Below are 13,558 nucleotides of genomic sequence, written 5' to 3'. Positions count from 1 at the left end.
CCGCGGGTTTTGCGCTCTGACCCGCATTATCGATACCGACTAAACGCGCATGCGACCGAAGCGACGTCCTATAGTTTCTTTGTGCGTGTGTGTGTGTGCGTCTGTCCCCAAGTTCCACACCGTCACCCAACATCCCCATTCTGCTTTCCATCCCACTCCTTTGGTCTCGTCCTAAGAGGCCATAAAAAGCTTTTATTCCAGAGGCGATGCCTGCAGCCACGTGCCTTGGTGTTCTTTCATTTTAAGTGCATTTAATTATTCATTTTCCTCACTGCTTTTGGTGTCCTTACATTGTCAAGAACAAAAGCGGATGTTGCGTTATACTCCGCATTCTCGCCCTCCTGTTTTCGCGTTAACGTGGCCTCAACTGCACTTAACGCTGGAGATCCAGCAGGGTGAGATAACAAAGTGCTATTGAATCCCGCCAGAATTTTCCGATGCCGTACAGAGATAACGCAATGGAAGCAGGAAGTTTTTTCCTGCCCACCAGGGAGCGAACGTGACGCATGCCACCCCCGAAAGAAACAAAATAATGCCACTTTTAGTTTCTCCGTTAACGTCGTCGAGTGTACACGAACCTCCCGACTGAGACAGCTGGCTCGCGAGTAAATCATCGGGAATTCCTAGCCCGATGCCGCAGTTTGGTTCGGCCTGTCCTCGCGTGTGGGCACGTGTCATGTGCTTGTATGTGGGGAGGGTATGCGGCAGGTTTATTTTCACGATGAAATAAAATGCGCGAACAAAGGACGGGACGAATAGAAGGAGGGCACCACACAGCGCTAATAGAATGAGTTTATTTTCCGCACTCTTATATACTACATCCCGCCGGCACGTCGGAACAAACAGAACAAAGACAAAAAAACAACATATTCACTGTGCACGCGAGCAGCCACAGACCGGTCAATTGCCACCAAGAAATTACATTTTTTTAGATGATAAAGATATCCAAGCAATGCTTATGCACTCCTCGCCCGCACGAGCACTTTTCCGGGCCTCAATTATCTCCCGAGTGAGCGAGTCACGGCTCCTGGCGAGCACCTCGGATTGCTTAAAATGGGAAAAGATTTACAATCACGGCAATGTATCACAAGATTCCCATCACTAGTTTGGTTTAATGACGACTGATTACCCTCAATGTCGGTCTAGCAACCCGTAAGCAAATACATTCTTGACCAATCTTCCGCATGGCCATGTATCAGGAAGCATGGGCCTGGCGCAGTGCTCTTCGACAACAAGTGACCCCACATAATTAACTAGCAATATACTGTATAATGTGAAAGCACTTCACGTCGAATTCGCTGAACAAGCTAGAGTCGGCGTTGTCTGTAGCAGCGAAACGGCACCTGAATTCCCATTGGCTGCAACGTGTGACGTGGCTCATCAAGCATACACATAATGTGTAGTTGCAGGCAACCCTCGTTTGCGTTATAATTAAGATAATGGTGCGCCTCCACAACCAAAGCCCATTAAAGAAGAATCAACACAACTACGCAGACTTCAGGCGAATTCATTCCCACATGCCACACAATTTCATATTATGCACCCCACATTACACAGCTGCGATTAAAAGTTCTGCAGCGGAACGCCCAACACCCTATTTTGTAGGAGTGTAAGGGCGTTAAAGAATTCCCGCAGACCCTGGCCCCATCACCAGAGCAGGGAGGCCGTGCTGACCAGCGCGGTCCTGGAGAACCAGCGTGGCATAGTGACCTGGACCGTTCGTGCTCCGGCAGGCCATGACATCCCGGAGTAGGGACGCCAACCACACAGGATGATCACTCCAAGACCAACGTAGATCATCCCCCCGCTTCCTTACCCATTTGTGGCTAATAAACGTTTATACTACTACTACTACTACTACTACTACTACTACTACTACTACTACTACTACTACTACTACTACTACTACTACTACTACGACTACTACTACTACTACTACTACTACTACTGCTGCTGCTGCTGCTACTGCTACTGCTACTGCTACTGCTGCTGCTGCTGCTGCTGCTGCTGCTGCTGCTGCTGCGAGTAGCGTGGTTGGCGCGTATAATGCGTTGTGCGGTACATTGCAAACTGAGCGGAGTGTGGCGCTACTGCCTCTATAATCGGGATATGGCGGGAAGTAGCGCGTAAGCGCGTTTCTCAGCAGCAGCCGCTGACAGACCTCGTCTCGGTAAACAGGCGACGGCGCGCTACCTCTGGCTCCGTTTCTTATCTCCCGCAGCCGACCTCCGCTAACCTCCGCTCATGCAGCGCTGTGTTTCCTCTTTGACTACTCTCCTTTTCCGCTTCCATCCTCGCGCTACCTTCGGTGTCACCGTCATTTAATCTCCGCTGTCCTCCGCATTCATTCTATTTAGTCCTCCCCTCTGCATCCCGTTCCCTCGATTACGGCGGCGCTCGACAGCAGGAACGGGCGTTTCAAAGCTGCGCTCGAAAATGTTAGTGCTGATAATTGCACTGCCCTGATAAAAGTGAGAAATCGGGAGAGGGAATATTTTTATTTTAAAGATAGCAGAAGGGAAGGAGAAGCGTTTGTAGGGAGCTTTGCTAGGTTCACAGGCCTCGGTCCAGGCTTCTGCTGACGGCCTCCAGAATGAAGTTCATCTGGTCACGTTGCTTCTCTTCAAGGCGAGGTCAGTTACTCATTAGTGCTTTGTTTCAACGCGATAACGTTACTTGTCTAAGTCGGCAAAAGCACGCACTCGGCTGGCGTCCTCAAAAGGCGTCCACAAAACGACTAACCCTCGGCGCGCGCTCAATTCCCATTGGTGGAGGAGGAGAGGGAAAACTTTATTCAAACGCACATTAAGCGTCGAGAATGTCCCGGGCCAGGTTCACCAATGCCAACTGGCTCGTCAGCTGGTCCAAGGCTAGCCAAGTCCGCCATGTTGAAGGAGGAGGGTGTGAAAATGTGGGGAATTCAGACGTTGTACTTTCTCCTTCCCTTTGGTTGTGACGCGTGCCATAGCGACGCGTGCGTAACAAAAAATAAACACAAGGGAACACTCGGCGCTCTCGTTCCGTATGGAGTGAATCCAAAAAAATACAGCAAGGAGAAAGCAGCGTGTACCAGAAATCTTGCCCGCAGTCTCGGTGGCCATTCAGTTTGTGTGGAAGCAGTGTCGCACCATCCGGAATATGAGTGATTCTGCTCAAGTAGCTCCGGTAAGCCTGATCTTGAGGCTGTAGTCTATAGCCGCTATCGGCAGGAGATTCGTGGACGAACCCACATAAAAGAAACGCTTTCGCGCTCTCATCTCATAAAAAGACGCTTAAAAATTGTCTGAAACATTCTTATCAATTTAGCTGCTGTTTCATTCTCATTTCTTATTTTATTATTACCTTTTTCTTGTGCGGCGAAAGTATAACACATGTAGTTAGATACGGACAGACGGGATTCCTCGTTTAGTCCACATACAAATTCTGAACCATTTACAATGCCCCAGCGTCTTGACATTTTCATATACTGCAACTAATATATTGCCCTAAAAAGTATTTCCAGCAATGCACCTCTGTGTAGGAGGAAAGCCGCAGTTAAAAGGTCTCGTTGCAGTGTTTTAAAGAAATACATTGGGTCTTAAGGAGTTAATTATTAAAAGGCCCCAGAGCATTCATATTTTGATACCAGACTGCTTATATTGGCCCCCAAAATTATTTCTTAGTAATGCATTTGTGTGTAGTAAAGTAGTCGACTTTAATGAGCTCCGTGTCTAGCACTTCCTAGATATACATTAAGGCTTATAGAGGTATTTATTAAAGGCGCTAGGCACTTTCTAGGTAATATCAGACTGCTTACAGTGTTCTTGAGGAATGTCTTTGTAGCAGTGCATTTGGGTATAGCAGCGAAACCGGCTGTAAAGGGGCTCGGTTTATATCACAGCGGCTTAAAGGGACACTGAAGTGATTTGTAAACATTGCGGGATTACTAGCGCACATTGTAGTCTGAAGTCTCTAGAACATGTTTCGACTACTCGATCGCTTCGTTTACACTACTTTATTCAGCAAAAAAAAAAATCAATTGGACAATGCTGTCGAATTAGAAACTGCCGCTAGTCCTGGCCGCTATTTGTGGCTGCAGCGCGCTAACTCGTCGACTTTATTCAGCCAAAGGGGATAAACATGAGATCTCGCGGTAACCGATAATCTACATCTTCATACCGGAGTACCACTAACTAGAGACTTTTTAAACGAATTATGCGTTTTGAAGAGCGAAAAATCCGGGAGAAATAGGTCTTCGTCTCGCGCACTGTCCCCCCCTCCGGCGCTTTTACGGAAGTTATCAGGGCAGGTTTTCTTCCGTGCCTTTTTTAGTCGGGAAGGAAACAGGAGGCTGCGACGGGGATGGGACGCATGATGCCAGTGTCGTAAGACCTTCCTCGACGGAGAGGCTGTTTGTTATGCCCGGGGCTCCCCGATTTCATTCAGGCGACCGCTCGGCATGCACTTTCCTTCTCGTGCAGGGTCAGCCCACTGCCAAGGTCACCGGCCGGCCCGATGGACTGACACGTGAAAGCACCTCGGAACGTGCCTCGGGCTTTTTGCAGGTTCCTGTCTCTAGCTTCTGTCTCCCTTGTCGGGGCGCTACGCAGGGAAAGAGGGAAAGGATTGCGAGAAGTTTCTTCGTTTTTTTTTTCTTTCCGCGCCCATCGAGTTTCCTAAACGTCTTCAGTGCCTTGTTTTAGTAGAGAAACTATGGGACAGTTTCGTTGTAGGTGAACAAGCAAGAATTAATCTTACTCGAGTCATTAACATAACAATGAATCACAGCAGCGGCGCCTTCAATTAGCCTGTACGGGGCGCTGCACTTTGCTTGGGCTAGGCCACTCCTCCACCAGACGACTGCCCAGTCGGCATACCACCTCGCATTCGGTAGCACACACAGTGGCTATACGCACCTAACTCCATCACTAGACCCACGGACACCGCCCAGGACCCTATCCGCCTAGCCTGCGCCATCGCTGTATTCGACCACCGCCACAACGGCCAAGGAAGCAGCCACTGCGCTGGCAGCCGCCCCAGCCCAAGACGACGTGACTATGGGCCGCGAGGCCCACCACTGAAGAGGCCGGCGCTGCGATCGTTTTGACGTCACTTGTAGGATCACCGTTCCTATCTTGCTGCGTAGTTGGCTTGCAGCGCGTGACACTTCGCTTAGGAAGCGCGTTCTAAAAGTATTTTCGTGTTAATTTCCTTCGTTTGAAGTTAATTCTCAGTGCGTCAAGCGCAGTTCGACATAATGGTGACTGTATAAGCGTATCAACTGTGGTAGATTATCCGCAAACACCATGAGCGTGGTGGTGTATTACGCATGCGACCGAAGCGTAAGCAGCGGCTTGTTTCCCCGATCAACAATGTGGACTACGACGATCGCCGAGTGAAGTTTCCAGATTTCCCTTGTTTGCAAGAAATGTATAAAGCAGGAAATCGTGAAGCGTTAACTGCTCGCAGAAACACACGCACCCGCCGTGCCTGCCCGCACAGCCGACGGTGAGGCTCGAACCGACGCAGGTCGCGGCAGCAACAACTTGTCACCGCTTTTTAAAATCACACAAGTCGTGGAAAAGAAGTTCCAAATTGGTGAAAGTGGATGTTAGTGTGATGAAAAATTCTGATAGGTAGTGTCATCAGCTGTGGTTTTCAAAGCGATGCTCAAATATCTGCCGCGATTTACGCCGACCGGCCGCGGAGGTCGGTCCCGGCAGCGCCGGCCCGTTCACGCGCGGTGCGGCGAGCGGCCGAATTAAGGATGGCTATGCTTGCGTGCAAGAATCGGCCGAGGCCGTGCAAGTATCTTGATCGTCGATCGCTTCAACGTAAATCACCGCGCTTACAGAGTTCCCAGCGTGGTGAAACTTTCTGTTAGGGACTGTCACTCGCAACTCTAACGGCGACGAAACATCTGCTGCGACGCCAAGCCTAAAGTTCCCAACATCCGATTACGTGCATCCGAAGCCGGCTGCGAGCTGTTGGCGAAGGCCCTCCCGTCACGCTCGCGCGTGTTGCGTTTGGGTTCCTCTAACTTCTTGGGGGCCCCCAACGCTCGGTTCTCCTATTCTAAATATCCCCATTACCCGAAATCATTAACGACGTGTTTCGCCTCATACGCAGCCTCGCCTTCTGTGAGAAGTCGTAAGTTTCGAAATTGATGCTTGAGAAATGCCGGCTTACTGTAAACATATACAAAACACGCTGCAGTTATAAATTACCACGCCGAGCACCTAATGAAAACTAAAAATAGCCTTGTCCGAACTCGCTCGAAGGCGTTAAAAACTCGCGTTCATACATTGCGGGCAAGTCGCGAAAAGTAAACATCAGCCGTGCAGAGTACAGGCTACGGCAGTGATCGTTAATCAAATCCGGGTATGACTATAAAAACATCGTAGGGGAAATAGGCACTGGTTAAGCCAAACTGCCGACCATAACAATACTTTTAAGCATGTGCGGCGAAGCAATCTGATCACCGTTCTCGCTTCATTCATTTATCAGGCAATACGAGCAGTTCGCGCGGGGAGATCATAAGTGAGCGACGCGTTTCCGTCGCTGTTACAAGGTGTTTGCGTGCACACACATGTCCCGTCACAAGTATTTCATAATGAATTTACAGCGCACTTTTCTCGGCATCCGTTGCATAGTCCTTGGCGTTAGCTGGCTGCGTATGTAAGAGCTGTGAGTCGCGATGGTAGCAACTACCTAAACGCGGCGGTGTCGCCGGGAACAAGCGAGTCGCTGATTGCTTGCCCGAATTATTTGGTTTACAGACAAATTTTTTGGTAATTTGCATCAAATCCACAAGGAGCGGGCGATACAATGGCCACAACAAAAAAAAAAAAAAAAAAAAAACACGCTTCCGCATACACACGGGAAATGTGCTGTAGCAGACGACAACACGATTCGGCGTCCTACAAGTGACGTCACTCGTAGGTGGCGCCACGGTATGTCCTCGAGGCCGTGCAAGAAGCCTGCCATCAGCTATCTTCAGGGCCGCATTACTTCGACAGCCCTCCGTATCTTCAAGCTCACCCAACTTTTCCCGACATCCACTCATCTGGGAGCCCACGCTGACCTCCCAGGAGGCAATGCGGCCCACGTCACTGCCTGCGAGCCCACACGCCAAGCCGTCTCCGACTGGCAGCCTCCTCGCCCATACACCTCGCTCGCCCCTCCTCATCTCTTCACCCACTACCGCCCCAGGCGCAGCAAATATCCTCCCCCTCACGCGGTACGAAGCCACTACCTCCCCAAGCTACAAACGAACTCATACCCCAGCCGTACCCTCGTCAACAAAACCTAGTCGGGCACCCTGTACCACGTGGCATGGGAGTGCCAGCACCCCCCGTCTTTATCACTAATCCCCAACCCTACCTACGAGAAGTGGGTGGATCGGCTGACCAGCTCGAACCTTGCGTCGCAACAAAAAGTTGTCGCTAAAGCCCGGGCGGCCAGTCAAGACTATGCGGCATCTCGTACTAAGGACGGCTCCACAGGGCTGCCGTGCACGTGCGATATTGCACCAAATGTTCGTGTTGAAAAACGTTTACTCCCCCTCCGGTATTTGGTATGCTCAGCTGTATTCCAGTGACCATTTCCAGAGAGCAAAGAATGACCACAAAGAATTCAAAAGAGTCGGCTTTACCTGTAAATGTGGCGAAAATATTTTAAGGCAGTAAGAAAGAAAGACGTTTTCTCTAGCTTGCCTGCATAAAAAGTTACAGCATGGCTCGGGACATCAGCTTTTACATTGAATTTTTTGCAGCCTGCGCGTTTCCGGCTTGGCCCGCCAATTTTGGCGAAGACTGTGCGTATCTTTCATGCGATTAATAACGTCTGTATCCGAGCCAGTGAAGTTTTGTATGATGTGTGTGAGTCGGTGGGCCTGGTCTATTTTCAACTTGCTGGAGTCAAACAGGTGTTTGAGTAGTTGCCAGGTACGTTTCATCACCAGGTTCCCTTGCATTCGGTCGCAAATTTCGTCCTGTTGGTTCTGTGAGAGTTGAAGAGTGTGTTTCTGGATGGCGGATTCTAAATCAGCGAGTTTTCGGGGTATTTTCCAAGTGTGTTTATTTTTCCTCCTCCTTTTTTGTACGCTTTTGAAAGCTTCCCATAGGTATTGAAGGTGCGTGTCCACTGTTTCCGCAGGAATTTCTGGGTCGGTCGTTTGAGTGACTATGCCACGTCGCTAACAAGTTGTTTGACCCAGTTGTGGAGGTCCGGGAGGTTTCGTGTGTTTTGTTCGTCTCGCCGTGATTCTTTGACGTTTCTGAGCTCGTGCCAATCGGTGAGGTGTTGTTGTTGAGGAGTTTTCTTGATGGCGTGAGTGAGCTCATGGTCTATTTGTATAATAAAATGATCGCTTCCAGGTGATTCATCCGTGGTTTTCCACCTGACCTGTTTGGCGTGTAGAGTGAAAAAAGAGATCTGTGGTGGAGTCTTTCTGTACGCTGTTCCTTTCGTGGTTGGGGTATTTGGTTCTGTTTCTATTGTAAAGTGATGAACTTGCGCCTGATCCCAGGGGTCGTTTCCTCTTTTCGTCCATTTAAAGTATCCCCATGCTGTGTGTGCTGCATTGAAATCTCGCTGCTCTGTACCTGATCCAGAAGGAGTCTCGGGTGTCATTGAATAGAATTTGTGCCATGCTGGAGGTTCCGAGACGTTTTGCTGACAGCATTTGCAGGTCGGGGTTGTAGTTGCTGTCACTGCGGAAAATGTCTTCAGGAGAGCCGTCTTCGGGGATATCGAATATGACTCCCGGAACGGTGTTGGCTGGGGCTGAGACGTGTGCGGCCATCTCGTATCGTCGATCTTTGATGCTTAGTAATTGAATTGAGGCGTATTTTGAGTCCTCTCCTCAGCGGAAAGGGGAGGGGGGGGGGGCTGATGAGCAAATGGTGAGGCGTTCCGTGAACCCGTATCTGATCGGTCATGTTTTGGGCAATGCAGGCTTCTTAGAAGATAGCATCGGCCAGTGTGGTATGGGGCACTGATCCGAGGTCGAGACCTCCTCTTGGGCGTAGGATGATTTTAAGGTCCTCCTCCGGGAGCGGTGATGCCGAAAGCTGCGGCGGGCAGGTCGGTTCTGGGCACTGTTGTGGCCGGGTGCGTTGTTTGTTTGGGGAATTCGAGAAGACTCACTTTTGGCGTGCTGATAGGCGCGTTGCCGTTATCGTATTACTTTCCAGCCGTCTTGGTTGAGTTCAGACGGGTCGATATCCTCTCCCTGCACTATGACCTCCATGGCCGCGGCTGCAGGCATGGTCAGGTGGCTGGTTGCGGGTAGGCCTGGTGGTTAGGCCTTACCCCGGCGTGGTCCATAAAAAAGTGGAAATTACGTCTAGGAAAACGCAGGAAAGTACGGAAAAGTGATGTCCAGCCGTTCCTTACATCTTCCGACGTAGATGGGCACTGGTTTTAAGGGCTCTGGGAGGGAGCTTCAGCTCAACAGCTCAACAAAGTTGGCGGAGTTTTCCGAGGCACGTCCGATCGAAGCAAGCGATGCAAGCGCCCACCTTACAGACTGGAGCAAGCTTCAGTTTTCGACTTTCCCCGGGTAAGGACAGGTGCCCTCCCTTTGTAACACGAAAGTGTTTTATTCCTGGATACACGAAGATTTCCCTGACGTCACATCTGTCACGGAAGTGACACCAGTACAACGAAGCAAGCGTCCTGTAAAGGGTGCACCCCTGCACACAGGGTCTTCTTGAGGGGAAGCAACCTGTACTAAAGAGTAAGTTATACTTAGGGTTTTTCGTTTTCGAGCTTGGTATTTTAACACGAAAGCGTTTTATGCCGTGATACACCAAGATTTCACTGACGTCATATCCGTCACGGAAATGACGCAAGTACACCTTTCCCGATGTGACCCGCCAACAGGACGTCGCTCGCCAAGCACACCCACAAGACAGCCGCCGACCCGCAAATCATGCTCAGCTGCAGACTGCGCTGCACATTTCACTTTTGTGTTTTACCGATGCCTATGACAGAGGAATCAACCACAGTTTTTCCCCTCCGTTGGGTAACGGGGATAACGGAGGTACCAATAAATTTAGGGTTAAATGACCCCGTCACTCTCCTTCATAAAGTGAGAATGGTCGATATAGAAAAAGAAAATAATACTTAATCAATCTAGTCAACCAATCAACGGGCCTTTTTTTAAAAAAAGGGCGAAAAACTGGAGGATCATTAGGATTAGCATTTCCGACTGCAAAATTGTTCATAGGTGGCTGCTTTAGTTCACTATCCCGCAAACGCCTAGTGACGCAACAAATCAAGTCGTCAACTTCCGCCGAATCACCGGCTCTAGTGCATGATCGGCTTCATGCTTGAGAAAGGGAGGAAGGAACTCGTACACAAAGCCAGGGTGCTTTTGTTTATTTTTATGTTAGGACGCGGTCTCGAGCTGATCTTTCGGCTGCACGTTCTGGGGTGCTGGTCGCTCCTGTACAACACTCTTTCCAAAGGACAGGGCTCCCTCAGCACAATGTCACTCTGCGTCTTTGCAGCGAGGAAACGGGACAGGGCTGCATGGATCGCCCGACACGCTCATCTTCGGCTCCAGGTCATTCCTGAACAGGTGGCCGCCTTCTTCCCCTAGGTCACCCACGATGCGACCACCCGCCGGCGTGCTGGTCAGCCTAATCTCATCCGGCGTAGCCTCGTCGAAGCTCGAGAGGGTCTTCTCTTTCTGGTTGGTCGACGGGAAAGGGCTAACCAGGGCCAGCGACAAGCTCCTGTTCTGGAATGCCGGGTCGTTGGTATACACCAGCCCGCCCTCTCCACTCAGATCCCCGACGACCTCGCCGCGTCCCGGAGTGGCCGTCGTCCTCAGCTCCACCGGGGTGAGCCTGCTGTCAATTTCTCGGTGCGCCTGTTCTTCGTACCCCGGAGACAGGACCGGGCCAATGGATGTCTCCGAGAACAGGCTCTCACTCTTCCAGCTTAGCTCAAACGTGGACATCATGGAAAGGTCCATGTTGCGAGACGGGAAAGCCTCCGAAATGAAAAAGCTCCCCACCTTGCTCGAGCTTTCTGGACGCACCGACTTCAAGGCAGAGGTCGAAGGCGACTCCGTTTCCACTTGGGCAGACGGGGCTGACTCGCCGGCTGCCTCCGCACCTGCGCTGCGGCGGCTTGCCAGTATCGTGGGGGTCATCGCCGTGGCCAACGCCGACTCGGTGTCAGGCTGCGGGACCAAGCCGCTGGCTTCCCCCATTGAGCCGCTCGAGCTCAGCGGAAGCGTCGAGTTCATGGAATAGTCCAACGACGACTCGCTGCCGTTGTCGTGGCGACTATCGCCATCCATTACTTGGTCTTGGCAAGCTGTAGCTGACCCGACAGGCCGATGCCCCGGTCGAAGCGAAAGGCCGAGAAAGAGGTTCACGCACGCGTCTTTCTTTTCATCACGTCCAAGGGGCATTGTGGTGGCAGAAACTACTCATATCGATCAGAGGAGATTGGCCATAAAAAGGGGCACCCAACAGCAGAAAATACGAAGTTGAAATTAGGAAAATAAATCACCCCGCTTCTCAGGAGCGCAGGAGCAGCTTGCTCCTCCCTCATCTTGAACTGGCGTTTCCTCCAGTTCCTCGCCAACAAAGGAATGACAGGTGGGTCAACAATACCGCTGTCTATCGCCATCCTGCTTCCCGAAAGCGAGAAGCAGACCGACACCGCTCCGTCCTCGCGCTTTTCGCTTACGTCAAAACGTCATGAGCAGGATCCGTCTTCTCCCGTCACGACTGTGGCCCATGCATGTCACCTAGCTCACCCCTCGTTTAACCTGAAGAGCGAATCAGGAGCCGCGCACCGCTAGCAGTGGGGAGAGTTATCCAGATCGGGCCACTTGAAAGGCACGAAGACACACATTAAGACGCCACAGTTAAAGGGCTACTGAAGCGCTTTTGAAATCGAGTAAAGTTCTTTTTTTTTACAATTATTACATTGGTCAGTTTATTCCTGTAAGCTTTTCTTCGGCATTTTCAGCTTGGGGACGCGGTATTTGTCGATATAGTTGACCCTATGCCCCGCCCACTGCAGCTCCCTCCCGCATCGCCGGAAGAGCGAGAAACTGAGAGGCAGCGAACGGAAGCAGCGTCATATTCGGAAGACTGCCAGCGACGTGCGCCGCCGCTTCACTGTGTCCCAGTTTTCTGGGCGAGGTTCCGAATTAAACAGCCGTGTAATCTGCATTTTACTAATCTTTATTGTCTACAGATGCTTCCGCGTAGATTTTTAACAGTAATGGTACTGTTTTTTTAGAGATTCCCTAAAGCGACTGCGCCCATGGCTACTACATTGCCTTCGCGAGTATCGGGGCCGGCCGTGTCGTCGGGTGCTCCGTGTTTCATATGCGAAGCGACGGGCTCAAACAAATACGAAGGCGCCCCAAGTTCCTGATCCATTATTACAAGGGGTTAGAAAATTTGTGGGACTGCAATGCCCGTGGTTTCCCGAACTTCTTGGTCGCTTTCCCGATCAACATTGTTGGCTATGACGACGGTTTAGCTAAGTCGGTAGATTTTAAGAAGAAATAACAAAAATAACAAGCAAGCTAAAAAGCATGAAGCGGTTCTGCGCGCGGAAGCGCTCCGCACACTCGCCGGTCGTGCATGCCCGTACGGGCCACGAGCGGCTCGAACCGCGCATGCCGCGGCAGCAACCATTCTTCGCTGCTCTCCAGAATCAAGGCAGTCGCGAAAAGCAATATAGACGTGCACGAGAGTGGATGACAGTGACACGGCCGCTCGATGGAAACTAGGTGACAGTGAGGTGAAAACTTGTCCTAGAGATTGTCCTCCGAGGTGATTTTGAAAGAGGTGGTCGAATTTGTGCTGCGTTGCGAAACGCCGACCGGCCGCGGAGGCTCGTCGACGGCAGCGAATGCGCCTGCCCGAGCACGAGCGAGATGCGGCAAGAGGCCGACGGATGGGGCTACCTGCGCGCAAGAATAAATACACCACCGATCTCTGGAATGGTTATCAACGTGAAAATAAAGTTACACATGCGAGAAAGGGGATGATAGTGTGGTGAAAAACTGTGTTAAGGATATTTATTCTCACTTGTATACGGATAGCAGCGACCAAATATCTGCCTCGGTGCTAAGCCTAAAGTTCCCAACATGCGGCGATCCGCGCAACCCAACGTTTTAGTTCCCCTACCTTTTTCGGAGAAGGGAAGGAAAATGAGGGGGGGGGGGGGGGGGCAACGTTCGGTTCCCCTCTTCTAAAACTGCGTATGTGCAGCAATGCCACGTTCCGCTGACCGGCCGCGCAGCGACCCGGCATCAGCACCTCCGCGCGACGCGGCAACCTGCGGCGGCCCCTTCGCTATAGCTGCCGCCTGTGCGTATCGCAGGCCGCTGCACACAGCTTGCTACCTACCGCCTGCCCGAATGTAAAAATAAAGTTACACATGCGAAGAATGGGATGATGGTGTGTCGAAAAATTGTGCTAGGAATTGTAACTAGCGCTTGTGGGGAAAGCGGCGAACCAATATCTGCACAACTTCCCTGCATCCGAGAAACAGAAGTCGGCGGCCATGAGCCGTTGGGGAGAATCCCTTTCGA

The 13,558-nt window shown here is 51.1% G+C and overlaps 2 protein-coding genes across 2 annotated transcripts in view; one reads left to right on the top strand and one right to left on the bottom strand.

Moving 5' to 3' along the window:
- LOC144162542 (uncharacterized) overlaps positions 1–1,753 on the top strand; it is a 30,141-nt gene extending 28,388 nt beyond the window's left edge. The window contains exon 3 of the mRNA XM_077693128.1: positions 1,655–1,753. Within this exon, the coding sequence (XP_077549254.1) occupies positions 1,655–1,753 (99 nt within the window). The remainder of the gene's footprint in view (positions 1–1,654) is intronic.
- The window catches only part of Impl2 (Ecdysone-inducible gene L2), a 171,799-nt gene that overhangs the window by 97,822 nt on the left and 60,419 nt on the right, over positions 1–13,558 (bottom strand). The window lies entirely within an intron of this gene.

The sequence above is a fragment of the Haemaphysalis longicornis genome, unplaced genomic scaffold, assembly GCF_048455015.1.
Source record: "Haemaphysalis longicornis isolate Haplotype H1 unplaced genomic scaffold, Haemaphysalis longicornis Haplotype H1 scaffold_1, whole genome shotgun sequence".
Classification (NCBI taxonomy): Eukaryota; Metazoa; Arthropoda; class Arachnida; order Ixodida; family Ixodidae; genus Haemaphysalis; species Haemaphysalis longicornis.
This window is presented reverse-complemented; position numbering and strand designations above follow the sequence as displayed.